Here is a 17,478-nt window from a genome sequence, read left to right as displayed (position 1 = left end):
TTTATCTGTTTTTATTTCTCTACATCAGCTCAACGCGTTTTTAGAAAGTGGAAACTGTGAAAGTGTCCTGCCCTACATCCAGACGGCTGCTGCTGCATCTGTTGCTGTTATTGTGATTTAGCTCCGTCCAATCAGGACACGTCGATAGAAACTATTTCTACTGACTATAATAATATATTCTGTATTTTAATAAGTTGAATCAATAACTGTTGTATGATTTAACTGTGTGAATATGTTCAAAATAAATTACCTGTCTGAGCCTGAGCTTTCTTTTTCTTGGTCCTGGCTTCCTCCATTGGAAAGAACACGCCCCCACCGCCCAGCGCCACCACAGAGCCGTCAGCCAGGGGGATTATGGGTAGATCCTTGAGGGTCTGCAAGATGGAGTCTGCCTCCGCGTAGCCGTGCTCCAGAGCTCGGAAGTTGCAGACCAGCAGCCTGGCGAGCCGCCGCAGACCGGCGTCTGGGAAAGAGACACAGGGGCGGAGTCAGAGTGAGTGACACACCTCTCAGAAAGTGACAGGTAAGTTTCACTTCCTCCTGAGCCTCACAGCTCATTCTTCACCTTGAAAATAGTAACTTCTGCCTCTAGGCGTCTCTCAATCAAAACAATAACAAAAGGTGACGTTGGGTGACGTCATGAAATGGCGTGGGATCATGGGAGTTGTTTTCTTCACCACCATTACTGTAAGCTCCTCTCGGTTTGGATTCCTTCAGTGTCAGTGGTTCAGTAAATCAAACAGACCCGGTGATTGTAACCAGGAAACAAATAAAACGGTTTCACTTTAGAAATCAGAGATTAACCGACGCTGACAGAGGACGGGACGTCTCCAGCTGCTGGGAGCCGAGCTGTCTCACATTTACTCAGCTTGTTTCTCTGATAACTTCAGATCCAGATGTGCGACGACTAAAATCATCTGGTTCAGATACAGAGCTGAAAACCGCCGAGGTGTAAAAAGTGTCTGTGGCTTAAAACTAGATAGAAGTCGATGCTGATGACCCATAAAACCTCTCCTCTCGCACACACCTGAGTGGATTCCTTCCTCCTTCATCAGCTCCTTGGCCATGGCCGTGGTTACCGTGGTAACGTCTGATCCCCGCAGGTGTCGGACTCCCAGGTGAGTGAGCAGGGAGGTGGGCGGGGCGGGGCTCAAATCCGGGTGGAGATAGGACAGAGACAGGTGTCTTTCGAGCTCGTCTCCACCAATTACCTCACGGATCACGGGGTCCTGACAGACGGCCACCTGGGACGGCAGCTTGTACACGACCTTAGCATCTGGGGGGGAGGGAGAGAGGGAGGGAGAGAGAGAGAGGGAGGGAGAGAGAGAGGGACAGAGAGAGAGAGCGAGGGAGAGAGAGAGGGAGGGAGAGAGGGAGGGAGGGAGAGAGAGAGGGAGGGAGAGAGGGAGAGAGAGCGAGGGAGAGAGAGAGGGAGAAGAGGGAGAGACAGAGGGAGGGAGAGAGGGAGGGAGGTAGAGAGAGAGAGAGAGAGAGGGAGGAGGGAGGGAGGGAGAGACAGAGGGAGAGAGAGAGCGAGGGAGAGAGAGGGAGAGAGAGAGGGAGGAGCATTGACAGCGTTTATTACATATATTTATTTATTGTGAGCGTTTTCATTTTCAGGTTTGCATTTGGAGCTTGTGAGTCACACCTGAGCTGAGTGTCGGCAGGAAAGCTTTGCCCTTTAGCAGCTGAATAATCTGCCCGGCAACAGGCTTGAAGAAGTCCAGCACCTCGTCAGGCAGAGGGATGAACTGGAGGAACTGGCAGAGACCCTTCAGCCCCCTGAACTCTGGGTGATTCTGGAAGAAACAAACACAGGTTAGAACAACCAATGACTAATGACTGACGAGGGCATCGTGTTTTAAACTCCCTGTACGAATCCTGATTCTGACTCTTACTTCATATTCCACAGACAATTTGATTTAGCTCGGCTGTAAAGAGTTTCTAGCCTTCAACTGAAACAGGAACAAACCTGTATATTTTATATTTTAGTGAAACCTGTCACTGTTTTCTGACCTGCTGTCTTTTTTAATTTGCTGTAAACTCCAACACTTCCTCCATGTTCCCTCCTGTTCCTGTTAAGCTTTTAATTTGAAACATTCGCAGGAAGTTTCATTAAATGTGTTTTTACTTGTAAGTCATATATTATACTTGTAGTTTGCCGTGGTTGGTTTGTAAATGATCAGATTTTCCTTGAAGGCATCATTAACGTAAAGTCTCTGCTCATCTGTTCATCAGGATGTAAATATATATATATTATATATATAACACGGTCTCACAGTGAAGACATCCATGGCGTGGAGGAAGAGCTGCGGTATCTCAGAGCGAAGCCACTGGTTCCAGGAACTGTCTCTGTCCACGTCCTCTCGGGACGAAGGGATGTCAAAGTCACCTGTGGAACAGAGTCAGGTGAGTGGATTGCTCCGCCTCTGTGTGTCTGAGTGGACACCTCTACCACCTCAAAGTCCGTCCTCACCTTGGACGATGAAACGTAAGCCGAAACTCCGCAGGGGCAGATAGGCGAACACGGGCTGTTTCTGAGGCTGGCATATGATGTCACTTCCTGTGTTGTCGCTGCAGAGCTGGAATGCCAGGGCGAGTTCGGTCGACTCAACGTTCTCTTTGATCTGAAGGTGAAACAGATACAATTCAAATTCAAAGAAGCTTTATTGACATGACCAATACATGACCAATACATACAAATAATCTGACGCCAGCGAAAAATGTACGAAATCTAAAATAAAAATTTTATTCCATATATTTAAAGGATTTTCAAAATATAAAGAATGTGAAAAATTGTGTAATTTTCAAAATATACAGTAAATTATAAAGAACAATAAAAACCTAAATCATAAAGCTGCTCATCAACACATAAAGTTTCTCTCTCTAGATTTTGTGACTTTTAAAAACCTTTAACGGCTTTTCTTCATAAAAGCATCTGGTGACAATCAGCAGCCAAACGGGGCCCCGTCAGGGAGGTTTCCTATAAAGATGTCGCTGCTAATCGGCCGTTGGTTGTTTAAGGAGGAGGGAGCCGCGTTTTGAGACACTGCTGTGGAGTAAAGTTTGTCGGCCCTCGGGGGCCCCCCCCCCTGACGGTTGCCTGTTTGTTTATTACCTTCTTGGGCTCCAGCGTAGTTTTGACGACCAGCCAGCGCTCCACGCCCTCCGTGTGCTCCACCTCCAGCACGTCGTGACTCAGATCTTTTCGAGTCATGGTCATGAGACGCTTCTCACTCTGCGAGATGGAGTAAAAACCAGGTGATTCCTCGAGACCTCTGTGAGGTTTGACGCAACGACTTCACCTGTGTGTGTAGGTAGGGGAGCTACCTGGTTGTAGATGATGATGGAGCGCAGGCGGTGCAGGAAGAGCAGCAGGGAGGGGTGCACGTCATGAAACAGGTTTCTGGTCTGATGGCTCTCAGATCGCAGCGGGAGGCAGATCTTTGTGGTCCAGCTGGAAGTTAGAAAACAACAAATATCAAACAACACTCACTCGAAAACATTTTCAACGTGACGTAACAGACAAACAACAAAGTTAATCATCCACTTATTGGTAGAAATACTCTTATAACGCGGAGTATTTACAGAACATCCATCGTCAATGTTATTAATCCCTGTGTTTCTCCTGTAACCTGATGTGATTGACGTTCTTCAGCTGAGCGTCCAGAGGCCTCTCGTCCTCAGTCCAGTGGGGGAGGATGTATCCCATGGAGCCGCACGTCCTGTCGAAGCGTAAGTGGAAGCCGTTGGAGTGAATCTCAGGACAGTCTGTGACCTTAAACACCGACTTGAAGCCGATGCCCTTTTGTCCTGTGAAGTAGCACAGTGAGGATTATTAAGAAGCTGTGATATATTTTCAGTAAGGAGTAACTGAGACGTCATGTACGTTCGTACCGATGTATCCGTATTTGTGTTTGCCCTTGGTGCTGCAGCCCACGTCGCAGATGGCCTTGATGTTTCTCTCCTGGAAGCCGATCTCGTTGTTGAGAACAGTGATACAGTCTTTCTCCACCACGAAGGCCAGTGACGGAACGACACCGACCTCTGACGGGTAACTGTTGTCATCAGCGTTCTGAAAAGAAGGGAAAACAAGAAGAGGGCGTTAAAATTACATTAAAAAAATTACGTTACTGAGATATCAACAAAATAAAATAACATGCAGATGTCCAAAGTGATAACCCTACACATACACATGGTTCATTATAACTAGGTTTCAGGGTGTTAGCGTGTTAGCGTGTTAGCAGCCACCTGAATGAGCTCCAGGACAAAGTGTGTGTCTTTGCTGTAGAGCTCCGTGGAGAGTCGCTCCAGGCTGCGGCCCAGCCGGTCCTGGTGAACCTGCATCAGCTTCTGGCCTTCGGCGGTCAGCTCCACACCGATACCAAACTCATTCTTCCTGAGAGACAGAGGAAGAGACAGATCAGCTGAACAAACCACGTCACCTGAACGGACACAGCGAACGTCACTAACGGTGGTAAATAAGAACCGACCTGATGTCCTCGATGACGGCTCTGTGGCGGTCCGATGTGGTCTCTGATGGACAGCTGGTGCCGTCCTTCTCGTTAGAATCAGACGTGTCTGACTGCTCCTCCTCCTGGCCTCCTTCAGCTTCGACGCTGACGTCCGATGTCTCTCCGTTAGGCAGTGAGGCCAACTCAAACAGCTCCTCTTCATCCTCTTCCTCCTCAACCGTCACGTCCTGCTCTCCATTCACTAGAAGAAAACATTTAACAATTAAAACCTGAAGAAGGGAAAGTGGTTCGGTCCTCATGTCTGTGTGCGCTGCAGCCACCTTGTGATGGACTCTGGTTGAGCTGGGAGGAGACGAAGCCGTTGTCCATGACGTCCTCGTCTTCACTCATGTTCAGGTTGGACAGACTGCTGCTCTCAGAGTCTATTAAATTAAACTGAAGTCAAACAGAAGAAGAAAGAAAATTAGAAGAACAGTCATGACAGAGAAGCTGTGTGACACGGCTACACATATACTATGTACTGTATGTTACGTGTTTTTGTATCACACCACACACAGAGTGCTGGTGTGGATGTTGTTTGTTTTTACTGTGTTTCTCGTGTTCTGACCTTGGTCGGTTCCACGGGAGCCGTGTGTGAGCTGCAGCCGTGGCTCTGAGGCGGGTTCAGTTTCTTCTGGTAGTCTTTGATCCAGTCCGTGATGCCCAGCAGGATGCCCAGCCGATGCAGACAGTTCATGTGCCTCGGGTCGGACTGGGCCACGGTGATCAGGACCTGTTTAGACTTGGCCTGGCCCAGGACGCGGGAGAAAGGCTCCAGAAACACCTGAAGTCACATTTGAACGGGAACGGAGAAACGCGTGTTAATCAGGAACTGAACCACCTGAGCTGCAGGTAAAAATGAGTCACAAGGATCCGTTTACTGTCTGATGTAAGAAGAAGAGAGTTTAACACAAACTGACCAGCAAGCCACAGAGCTGCTGGAAAAGTATGTGGTTGTCATGACAACGGTGAGACTGATAACCTCCTCCTCAGCAGTTCATTATAGCAGATTAGATTCACTGCCCACTCCTTCAGGACACCCTGAAGAGATGCAGTTTGTTTGTTTTTTGTTGTTGTTTCCTCATTAAACAATTCTTCACTAAATTTAAAGAAATACTTGTTTATACATGTTTTCGCGACGCTACACTCCGACGTGTTAATCCTGAATACACACATTATTATTCTGAGACATGAATCATGAATCTCTATTTCCTGTTTTTCTGCCACAGGATGAATTTAACAGCTTCCGTGTGGAAAACCTGCTCTCAACGCTACGACACCACTGTTAAAGTCTAACACCCTGCCTCACCTGCAGAGCACCTGTCCTCCTATTAGCCACACCCAGGTGGTGATATGCCTCCAGCTTTCTGTCTGCAAACCACTGTGAGTTGTCACTAACCTTATTTGGTTAAGACTACAGCAGTTATTTGGTTAACCTTTTATTGTTGCGTGACCTTTGAATGTTTATTTGTGTTACGTTTCATTAGATTCCTGTTTCACACCCTGGAAGGGAAGAAGGAAAAGGTGGATGCATAAATGACGTAAGAGGAAGTAACGGCTCGATTTACTTTAGTTTATCGTTAGACATTTTAAGTTGATGTGTAATTTTACTTATTTTGTCTTCATGTATTTTAATATCTCATGTACAGAAAAAAATCCTCCCTCCATCCATTCATCCTTTAACCATTAAGCATCTTGAATTGTGACAAATAACACTGTTGGACCGGCTCCTTGACCCTGTGATTAAATTATACAGGAAGTGTCTGATCAGATCATGTGATGTACGTGTGACCGTGTGACCGACCTGCTGCAGCAGAGCCTGACATGTTCTGGCAGGGATTCGTGTCAAACAGGCGAGGAGGAACTCGGCCACTCTGCTGTAACACGACACGTCGTCTTCAGCCCGAGACAAATCTGACAAACACACACCGTGTTTTAGTGACGATGAAACGTTAGAGCAGCGTTGAAACATGATGATTTATTAATTCCTTCTTTGCATCGCTACCTTCTTTAGCCACGGCTGCTGCCAGCGAGCTCTGCATGTGATTGGCCAGGAGGGCTGTGGGAGCATTGACGATCCCATCAGCTACCACCATGGACACCAGATGACCAGCAGTGCCGACAGGGTCAAGGGTCATGGCGGCGCTGGAGAAATGCTTGGCTCCCGTGTGTGTGGTGATCCTGAGCAGCGACCCTGGAGTGACCTCCAACGCCTCCAGGCCGGTGTTAGCTGTAAATACAAAGAGCGTCGTTCACATATTAGTGGTACGTATCATTATCTGGCAATATTAAGAACATACAATATGAATTATTGGGACTTCTACCTGCATGTCTTTCGATGAACTCTTTGAGGGAGCCGTGACTGGGTTTAAAGATCAGCTCCCACTGGCTCCACTCACTTAAATCCTCCAGCAGAGGGCAGGACAGCAGGCTGGCCAGCGCCTGCGCCTTAGACATCTCACCCAGACGCCCCACCGCCTCAGACCCACCATCAGCACTGTTCACGGGAGGGAGAGGGAGACAGGCCGATAAACCTTTTATTCATCAAAAAGTTGAATTAATTAAAATATTATTTTATCCTTTTTAATAAAATCTTAAAATGTCTAAAATCCCCGAGTGTAGAAAAATGAATTTAAATGATTTTAGTATAAAAACTTTTTCCTGAATGAACTGTAGATAAAGACAGTGATGAAACAGGAAGTGGAAGATGATGGAGTTAGTTTGACCTTGTGCTCGTTTCCTCATATATTTGCATGTTCATTTTCATATTAGAAAACAAGTGCTACCACTTCAAAATAAAACTACCCTTATAAAGGATTTATAAATGGTTTATAATTAGGTTTTTAATTCAGTTGTTAACACTTTATAAATCATAAATAAACAATTAGAAACAAGTTATAACACAGTTTTCATACACTGATGCAGCTCACTATTTGGCAAGATGAAGTTAATGCTAAACTCATTAAACTTACTAACGACTTATTACTGGTAAAAAGGAGTTTTACATTAAAGGGTGAAACACATCATCATTTATTAATGATACGTCTACACTACTGCTCTAGACTACAACACTTCTAACCTTGATTTGCTGTGTTTGGCAAACAGTGCAGACTCATAGTAGACCTGGCTCAGTCCTCCTCCCGCCAGGCCTCTCTGGCGTTGGACCAGACCAGCCAGCATCTGCAGAGATCCGTGGCCCAGGTCCCGACTGTCCCGGACCCTGTAGTGGGACCTCAGCGCTGACTCGATGTAGGAAAGCTGCGAAAAGGAGACGGACGATGAAACTGTTCCTGTCAACTCGTAGATCAAAAAGAAAACGTATGAACTGAGCGAAGAGGAGCTTTATTCTGTCTGTGTGAAGGACTGACTTCATCTGGATCAGTAGATGTGACGTCACTACATTGTTTGATGAACTCGAACACGTCTTGTCTGCTCGGTCTGAACCCGCTGCCCCCAGGCTCCATGCCGCCACCGCCCACAATCAACGAGGACCCCAGCGTGTCCTGCAGCAGCTGCACGAAACCAGAGACATACAGGAGGAAGACGACGTAGATTATTATCTCACCGCTGTGGCAGCATCAGGAGGTCACACACACACACACACACACACACACACACACACACACACACACACACACACACAACTAGAATCATCTCCTCGTGGTTGTTTCCTCCGCCAACCAGACAAGCTACAGTAAATATTGTCTGAGTCTTCTTGAGTTACAGAGTTGAATAATTGCTAGAAATGTTTTTGCAGAACATGATGATGTCACAGTGAAGTTGACCTTTGACCTTCTGGATATAAAACGTCATCACTTCATTTTATCCTGCTTATCCCATTAGTTTATGAATTTGTGAGTTGTGGCCAAAAACGTGTTTTGTGAGGTCACAGTGTGCCAGAAGTAGCGTTCCTGGTATACTGCATTCACAAGAACGTGAGATCACTGTGACATTGAACTTTGACCTTTGACCACCAAGGTGGGCATGAACAGAGATGAAAAACATGAAAAGGCATGAAAATAGATGAAAAACTACCTGACTGTGTTTCACCAGGAACTCCAAGAAGCTTCCCTGCTCCAAAGACAGGAACTCTTTGACCTGGAAGTGTTTGGTCAACTTCCTCTCCAGGGCGGCGACGTGGGCCAGAGTGACGGCTGAGCTCTGAGAGGACAGGCTGTCTTTAACGTACTGCTTCACTTTGGCTGAGAGACACAGAGCAGAGCTGTCAGTCAGTCACACACCGACACATCAGACCCTGTTTCTACATGAGGCAAAAAACCCTGCTACCTTCACTGGGGAGGGACGTGGCGGGTTTGTCCTCTGTCGTCGTCTGTGCGCCGGTTTTTGGCGCCTTGTCTTTGGGCACCAGGTCCTGTGGGACGGCCAGGGAGCCGCCGCAGATGGCCAGCTGGAACAGAGCCTTCGCCAGTCGGTCACCCGACACCTGCAGCAGGAAGCTCTGGACGTGCTGGATCGGAAATCAAACAGAGCCACCTGATTTAATGCATCAATAAAACTGCATCATAATTAAAACCAGTCATATAAAGAATATTGTTTCTAAGAATTGGTAGTTAGGGGCGGAGTCAGACACAGCTCACTCTGAGCCTCAGAAACGCTCTTCAGAAACCTGTTGTTACGTCCGTCTTTATTTACAGTCTATGCTTTTAGACAAAGGTGTGTTTCCAGCTTTCTACCTCATAAATGAATGGAGGTGATAATATAATGTCGACCTGTGTGTTTTAGAATGAGTGTGACTATAATGATGATGAAAAACGGCTGAAATGTCACAGATAAGTCGGATAAATTCACAAGTCGCCGTCATTATGAGTTTAATGTCATCCAGTGTTAATCAGTTCAAAACAAACTTATTTTCTAGCGCCTTCATTAAGGGTTAGGAAATGATGAAGCGTGACGTTTTATTTATCGGTTCAGAACTGGAGAGAAGCTGCGTAACTGCCCCTGATGGTTCCCACACTGCCACCGAGCAAACACTCTGATGCATCTGAGAAGGCGTAAGATTCAAGAGATTCGGGGCCCCCACCTTGGTCATCTTAGGACTGAACACCCCCTCCGCGTTGGAGAACACAGCCAGAACCACGTCGGCCGCCGGCATGGAGGCGTATTTCTTCCTGAGGTCCAAGCCGCCGCTGGAGGAGAAGGCGCTCGCTCCCTGAACCGGATCCAACACGCTCTTCTTGATCTTCCTCAGCTGCTCCTGGGTCTCCTCCACCAGCTCCCTCTGGATGACCTCACGGGCCTGCTCCATGATGGCGTGCTCACAGCGACTCACCTTCAGCACCGTCTGGAGGGGAAGGCCGGGGGGGGGGGGGGGCATTTCATTATACGTACATTATTTTCTAACCACATAGTTCACCTGTACGCTTTAGCTAATGATGCTGCAACAACAAACACTAAAACTGTTTCCTCAGATCAGTTGCGTTGGTGTTTAAAACACAAACGCATCAGTGAGAGAAGATCCTGGACACAGAGCAGGAGAACTGAACTCAGGTGCTTAATGATGAACCGACATTAATCTACATATAACCTTCACGCTGTCAATGTTCAGTCTGACTAATGATGATGATCTGTGAATAGCTAAATCTATCTATCTATCTATCCATCAGGCTTGAAGTCATGTCTCTTACTGATATGGGCAGCCCGACACTGTGGATCCTGATCCCCAGCTCGTAGGGGGATTCACAGTTGTAGTGGTCGGCCAGATACTTCATGAACTCGGCCAGGTCGACTTTGGGCTTGTTCTGCTTCCTCCGAAACACACGGAGTTGCTACAGAAAAAGAAAGAGAGTGGAGACGTTTGGGAAAAACGTTAAATCAAGTTAAAATGTTCGACAGAGCCCACGGTCATTAAGCTACAGGAAACTGTCAGTTAAATAGATGACAACTGTGGTAATAGGAAATTCACCAGTGACTTCTGATGACAGGAAAGCTCCACATTTGACTGTCTGCACTGATTTGGTTCATGTGAGTGTCATCTTTAAGCTGCACACCGTGGTTCACACTTCACCATAGCAACCTAAGTCACATGGGTTTATTATTGCTGAGCAGCTTGAGGTCATTTGCGTTATTGTCTTCCTGGTTTAATTCAAATCTGACTCTGGAACCTGGACTTTCTCCAGATGGTTTGTTCTGGTCATCAATGAGCTTATGAGACGTATTTCTACACAGTGTAATAGAAAAATCACATTTTGTACTTTGTACGACCCAAGACATAAATCTGTCCTCACACCTGTGCTCCTGCTGTCTGGGACAAACTAAGGAGCTGCTCGTCCTTGAACACGCAGCTGTTTCTCCCTGACAGTTTTGATAGAACCCAGAGTTGTTCACACACACACACACACACACACACACACACACACACACACACACACACACACACACACCCACACCCTGACTCTGCCCCCTCCGTTCATGTTCATGTACGTTCTTTGTTCGACATCCGTCTGCAGTTACACTCTGTTGTGACTCTTCACTGACCCTTTGCTCACTTCTTATTGATAGACACAAAGACAACCTGGTCATTGTGTCAACTCTTTATTTTTAGATTCCCACCACAACACAATTATGGAATATAAAACTTTAAAACTTGGCTACAAAGCTTAATCAACAGTCACAGAAATATAACTCTTATGTTTATGAACAACTCATCCACTAAACCTCTGAGTGAACGTGAGTCGTACCTTCAGGATGTCTATTGTCTCGATCTGGTGGATGTCATCGTCCTTGGTGTTGCTGTCGATCTTGAACATGCGGTGGATGAGCGGGAGTTTGCAGAGGGGCCCCAGGTTCAGCTCTTCGAAGCGCTTCTTGTCCTTCAGACCCGCCAGGGACTGGCCCAGCTCGTACAGGGTGCAGATGGAGGTCACTGCTTCAGTGGACTGGAACAAAGAAGCAGTGAGACTTCATGAGCAAACACACACACCCTCATAAACACAGGTCAAGAGTAAATGCACCTGTTTGCTGACCTCTATGAACATGTTGATCTCTCTCATGATGTACTGGAGGTCTTTCAGAGCTGGAATCTTCCAGGGTTTGATCCATGCAGATTCCAGGGAGGAAATCTGCAGCAGCACACACACCCTGGATATCACCTGGACACAGGTGTGGGATCAGAAATTAATTAATAATGAAAAGAAATCCAACATTCAAGTGACCTGCAAACGCACACAGGCAGTGTGTTCCTGGTGTAATAGAAACCATAAATTCATGGAGGTGTTGTTTTATTGAAAATTTCCCTCTTTGGTCCAATTTCATTACGACTTTAAAGTTTTCTAACATTTATAACACTGACCACGTCACTTACTTGAAGAGTTATTCTTGAGTTTTGCTATTGCTACATAGCTAATGTGTCACATTCACTCATTCACACACTCATTTATATCATGCATCTCTATGACACACACACACATCAATGACACATCAGGGGCTATTTGGGGTTCAGTATCCTGGAGGACACGTGACTATGTGGACTGGAGGAGCCGGGGATCGAACCACCGACCTTCTGATTAGTGGACGAGCTGCTCTGCAGGTCTCACTGAGAACCTCAGCCACCGTTGTGTTTACAACACAAGACGTTATAAAAGTGACGACACGGGCCGACGCTTACGTCATACTGCAAAGTATTATTTTTATATTTGTATAATATCTTTTTATTGTTAATGTTTTATTGGAAAATGTTTCCATTAATATTTCAGCTACCTGACCTGCAGTATTTATGTAGTATGCTAAGCTAAGCTAATCGCCTGCTATATGAGGATGAATCATCAAACATCAATCACAAATTAAACAGTGTCCTCCTCCTCTTCCTCCTCTTCCTCACCTTCTCCTTGGTGACCAGCTCTCCCTGTGCAGCGATCTCTCGGATCACATCCTCCATCAGACTGTTGACCATGTCCTGATCCACGGGCCTGTTCCTCCTCCACCCTGTCACCTCCTCCTCCTCCTCCTCCATGGCCTGCAACGCCCTCATATTATCTCCATGCACCTCTCTCAGCTGTGCGTGATAAGCCTCTTTAAAGACGGGGGCACTTCCCCCTCTCGGGGCGGCATCTTTCACTTTGCTCTTCTTCATCTCTGCCCCCAGCTCTGGAAACTCGGAGGCAGAGAGGAAGTCAGAGGTGACGTCCGGTGGCTGCTGCTGCTGTTTTTCAGGCTCTCTTGTTTGACTGTTTGCTTCTGTGGAAGGACATGGTGACACATTTGTTTCATAAGCTCAGATATGTAACTCTGTTTTTATGCAAGGGGAGGGATGTTGTCACGTCTACTGCCTACCTGCAGTTGCCTGTGATACACCTGTGTTGCGATCTGCTGCTGGTTCAGCCGGAGTGGGCGGAGTCTTAAGGCACGACGCCTCCCAGTTGTTGTACAGAGACATGTACTGTGAGAGAGGCAGCGGCTCACCAAACTGATCCAGGTAGCAGGTCTGGAGCTGCTCCATCGATGGAGTCCTCAGCTGGTACTTCTTTATCACCTGCAACATCAACACACCTTCACTGAGCAGCTGAGTCACATCAAGCACAAAGGTCAGCAGGGGTAATTGCGTTGTGTGCTGTAAAGGTCAAAGGTCAATTTTTAGTTTAGATTAGTAAGTTACATCCAAGTGAATATCATTTTATACTTTTTAAAGAATTGTTTATGAGTTTAAACTTGTTGATCATTGATTTTCTATCTGTGACTCATTGCCATGACACGGACAAAAGCAAATACAAAACCAACCACATCTTTGTCAGTATTAACACCACACCCACAGTGTCAATAATCTGCATGTGACCTGACATTTACAGCTGTAGTTTCAAAGGTTTCTCAGTACATTAAAGGAGCTACACGGAAACTACGCCTGAACCTTTGTCACAGGTGTACCTGGCTGAACTCAAGTGTCTCACCTGCACAGCCAGAAGCTATTAAGACCCTGTTCCTCTCACTCTCTCTGAGCAGTCATGCAGATTCATTAACTTACACATCCTCTGCATGTGTTATTAAAACATACAGCTGGTGTTTTTGAATCTACAGAGTTTTATACATCTGGCCAGTGGACTGTGATTTTATTTTGAGCTTTAATGCCAGTCTGACTCTGTGTCATGTGAGCAGCAGCCTGGCTGTTCACACATGAAGCTCAATTCTCCACCAGTCAACAAGTGATTCTGCTTCTCTGTTTTAATCACACGTAGAGCTGATCTTTATAAAAAAAGCTCATGACTTTGTAAGTGACAAAGTCCCTGGATCAGTGGTGCGCGCTTCTTATGCAACAGTGAAGTTACAACTAAAAAATAGTCCCCAATAAATACACAGTTTACTCCAGTTGTTGTTAATGTTTGTTAAAAACTCCAGTACCCAACTGATTCGTGATGTTATTGAGCTTAAAAAAAAAAACTATGGATCTGTGACCAGTTTTTATACATTTCTGTCCATAGGACCCTATGGGCTCGTGGCTGAGTGACGTACACGCAGCAGAGAAGTCAAAAAGTATTGAGTGAAATCTAGTGGTCATTTGTTAATTCTGTAAGAGTAAGTAACTCTGAAGACAGATGTTTATTCTGCAGCTTCTCGGACACAGAAATAAGGTTTTATACAGTTAGTGATTTCCTCAAGACTACGACCTGTCTTCAAAATGCAGTTAAGCTAAGCTAAGCTAATGACAAGAGTAACATCGCAGAAATATTTTAACATTGATAAACATTGAGTGGTTCATATATTTGTCTTCGTAACTGACCTCTAAGACCCTCTGGTACAGCTGCTGCTGGGTCAACTGCTCAGCTGGCTTGCACACGGCAAAGAGAGGGTTGACAGGAAGACAGTGGGTGGAGAATAAAGATGCAGTGGGAGGCAAAGGAGGACCAACAAGACTGATTCCTGTCTGAGTGAGAGGCACGGAGTGAGGTTTGACATCTTCCTGTGGCAAAGTAAGAGTGGGGGTGCTGCTCCTATCTCCAACTGATCCAGCTCTCTGGGGAGTTGTGGGTCTGCTGTCCAGTCCAGCTCCAGCTCCAGCTCCAGCTCGACTTCCACACCTATGGTCCCTGTGAAACACCAGTTCCCCTTCCACAACCAGATCCCTCTCCAGAGAGGCCACCAGGCTGATCATGGATTCGAAGCCCAACCTGGACAGAGTCAGGTTCTCGTGGTATGTCTGGCCGTAGCATACTGCCAGTTTTTTCAGTGGGATCCCAGCTTGGTGCTGCTCCACCATCACCACTAAATTCTCCAGAACCTTCTTCCTGCCCTTTTTTCTTGATGCTCCAGCTGATGCTCCAGCTGATGCATCAGCTCCAGCTGATGCTCCACCTCCAGCTGATACTCCACCTCCAGCTGATGCTCCAGCTGCAGCTGATGCTCCACCTCCAGCTGCACCTCCAGCTCCAGCTCCATCTCCATCATGGTCCCTGTGAAACACCAGTTCCCCCTTCACGACCAGATATCTATCCAGAGACGCCACCAGTTTAGGCATGGAGTTGAAGCCCAGGTCGGACAGAGTCAGGTTCTTGTGGTACGTCTGGTTGTAGAACACAGACAGTTTTTTCAGGGGGATCCCGGCCGGGTATTGCCTCACCATGGCCACTATTTTCTCCAGAATCTTCTCCATGTTGAGCAGTGCTGTCAGGGAAAGAAGACACCACCATTATACACTGCAGAGTATTTGACCGGTCGTCTGTGCTCTCACCAATAAGTTTCCTACAGTGTATGTGGTTCAAATAACGTCCTTTAAAACACACAGAGGGATACAACAGAGAATGATCTTAAATGTCAAAGAGGGAGGGAAAATACTTCTCAACATAAACTGTCAATACTGGGGCTGCCAACTAGAGAATGACTGCCTGGCTTTGGATTGATCTACATTTCTGCATTTGTCTTAAAAAATGTTCAGATCTTAGTCTAAGATATGAATCGATCCACTAAGTTATGATGTACGGCTAGTTAACAGTCAGTCGTCAGGTAACACTCAACAACCTCAGGCTCCTCGGACCGAGAGGAAGAAGAAGCTAACTGCTAACTGAAGACACGACAGGTGAGGAGAGCAGTAGAAACAAAGATCGAAAGAGCGACCAGGAAAACTTTCAGATAAAACTGCAACATCTGCAAAAGTCACCAGGAGGACACCTGACCTGTGACCTCAACACTAAATCAGTTCGCAAAGCAACATCTCGATAAGACGGAGTCATTATGGAAACTAGTGCCACACCCACTAAACAAGTCCGGACACTTCTGTTGATGTATCAACAGATTCAAGGAAACACCAGAAGATTATGGATGAAAAATGTCCTGCCGTCAGCAAGAAAGTGAAAGTGAAAAGAGGCCTGTACAACGAAACAATGATCCACACAGTAGTAGATGTTATTTATATTGTCTATGAATAATATCACCATACACAATATATATCTGGATACTTTGAAATCTCCTCTAAAGCTGTTCACGAAGGTGAGATTTAACTCTTTGATGCATAAAAACTCAGCAGTGATGATTCTTGTCCGTGCAACATTCAAATCTTCTTGTCTACTGTTTGTTTATCAGTGGTTTCTACGGGAACAATTTTACATTTGCATCCAAGAAGACAGAAATCACAAGTTAAAATGAACCCTGAACAAAAACGGAGCTCAAAGAGACAGAAAAGTTCATCAACAAGAATCAAGAGAAAGACGTTGAACTCAGAGCTGCTTCTTCTCTGAACCAACTCCAGTTTGATCACATATAAACTCACTCACTTTAGTGCTGCACTTCTTCCCCTTTCTCACACACACACACACACACACACACACACACACACACACACACACACACACACACACACATACACAGGAGTGTTTTCTGGATGGGAGAGAAGCCAAACGCCAAAGAGAATTTCATGCCAGCAGCTTAAAACAATTACGTGATAATTTGTGTTACAGTCCCGGTGGAACAAGCCACAATACATCAAGTACATTCATTATAATCCAAATCCACTTAAAGAAACACAAGCTGACCTCTGACCTGAACATCATAGAAAATCTGTGGGAGGATCTTAAACACTCTGCAGGTGAAAAACAGACTAAAAATATCTGAGAACTCAAACTGCAGAAGTGGATGCAAATCCCTCAATCAAGCACAGAACCAGCAGCTGCTGCTGAGACATCTGCTCTTTAAGGGCTCTGAACTTTTACACAGTTACTGTCTACAGTGTTGTTCTAAGTTAGGAAATAAAAAGCACCAGTGCACTGACATTCAAAGAGAGGCTTTGCTTCCAAACGTTTGCACACAGGTTTACACCCATGGTCAATGATCATCTGATGCAACCACCTCTTCTCAAAAATGAAACTCATCTGGGTTATTTTTACTTTGTCAAACCACATTACAGAAATAATCAGCACTTGTGCTAATTAGCCAGTGTACACAGTCAACAGTTTAAATCTGCATGAGCAATAAATAGAAAACAGAACTCAGGTCTGTCTTACCTATTCTTTCAAACAAGAAGTTGTGTGGTTCATCTCCGTCACCAGTTGAACTGCTGTGTATCACCCAGCAACAATCTTCCTGTTTATAACCTCCCCTGCCTCCTCCTCCCCCCTCCCCCACTGTGTTTCATTCTAGGCTAAATTACAGAGAATGGAAAGTGAAAGTAACAGGCAGGCTGATTCAGACCTGTCGCTGACTGACCCGCAGCCACACTCTCATATTCCTGGAAATGGTCACAACACACAGGCATGACAAGAGGCAACCATGAAGCAGGTAGAAACAGATGGGAGCAGTGGAGCAACATCAGGGCCTGTCTGTCATCACCTCCAGCTCAGTACCGCTACTTCACTTATGCTCACGGGAAATCTGCCAAGTCACGGGGTTAATGATACGATGCTGAATTTAGTTTCCGATTCGGCAGTTAAGGGAAAAGTTAGAGGCACATTTCACACATTGGACCAGGTCCAGATGAAAAACCACAACACTTTTACATGTCAAATCTGAACTGGATTATCCCAGAGAG

The 17,478-nt window shown here is 45.9% G+C and overlaps 1 protein-coding gene across 1 annotated transcript in view; it reads right to left on the bottom strand.

The window, feature by feature from the left end:
• Positions 1-17,064, bottom strand: part of wu:fj29h11 (uncharacterized) — a 29,475-nt gene extending 12,411 nt beyond the window's left edge. The window contains exons 1-28 of the mRNA XM_056365889.1: positions 16,955-17,064; positions 14,242-15,122; positions 12,804-13,002; positions 12,352-12,707; positions 11,498-11,623; positions 11,213-11,410; positions 10,160-10,300; positions 9,556-9,816; positions 8,802-8,982; positions 8,550-8,716; positions 7,883-8,026; positions 7,594-7,772; positions 6,839-7,011; positions 6,520-6,744; positions 6,319-6,428; positions 5,083-5,298; positions 4,796-4,910; positions 4,494-4,716; positions 4,252-4,399; positions 3,898-4,075; positions 3,636-3,813; positions 3,331-3,457; positions 3,119-3,238; positions 2,477-2,627; positions 2,280-2,392; positions 1,649-1,799; positions 1,028-1,276; positions 251-463 (exon numbers count right to left, since the gene is read on the bottom strand). Of these exons, the coding sequence (XP_056221864.1) occupies positions 251-463; positions 1,028-1,276; positions 1,649-1,799; positions 2,280-2,392; positions 2,477-2,627; positions 3,119-3,238; positions 3,331-3,457; positions 3,636-3,813; positions 3,898-4,075; positions 4,252-4,399; positions 4,494-4,716; positions 4,796-4,910; positions 5,083-5,298; positions 6,319-6,428; positions 6,520-6,744; positions 6,839-7,011; positions 7,594-7,772; positions 7,883-8,026; positions 8,550-8,716; positions 8,802-8,982; positions 9,556-9,816; positions 10,160-10,300; positions 11,213-11,410; positions 11,498-11,623; positions 12,352-12,707; positions 12,804-13,002; positions 14,242-15,111 (5,512 nt within the window). The 5' untranslated portion in view covers positions 15,112-15,122; positions 16,955-17,064. The remainder of the gene's footprint in view (positions 1-250; positions 464-1,027; positions 1,277-1,648; positions 1,800-2,279; positions 2,393-2,476; positions 2,628-3,118; positions 3,239-3,330; positions 3,458-3,635; positions 3,814-3,897; positions 4,076-4,251; positions 4,400-4,493; positions 4,717-4,795; positions 4,911-5,082; positions 5,299-6,318; positions 6,429-6,519; positions 6,745-6,838; positions 7,012-7,593; positions 7,773-7,882; positions 8,027-8,549; positions 8,717-8,801; positions 8,983-9,555; positions 9,817-10,159; positions 10,301-11,212; positions 11,411-11,497; positions 11,624-12,351; positions 12,708-12,803; positions 13,003-14,241; positions 15,123-16,954) is intronic.
• Between the last annotated feature and the right edge of the window lie 414 nt (positions 17,065-17,478).

This window comes from Seriola aureovittata, chromosome 21 (genome assembly GCF_021018895.1).
Source record: "Seriola aureovittata isolate HTS-2021-v1 ecotype China chromosome 21, ASM2101889v1, whole genome shotgun sequence".
Lineage (NCBI taxonomy): Eukaryota > Metazoa > Chordata > Actinopteri > Carangiformes > Carangidae > Seriola > Seriola aureovittata.
This window is presented reverse-complemented; position numbering and strand designations above follow the sequence as displayed.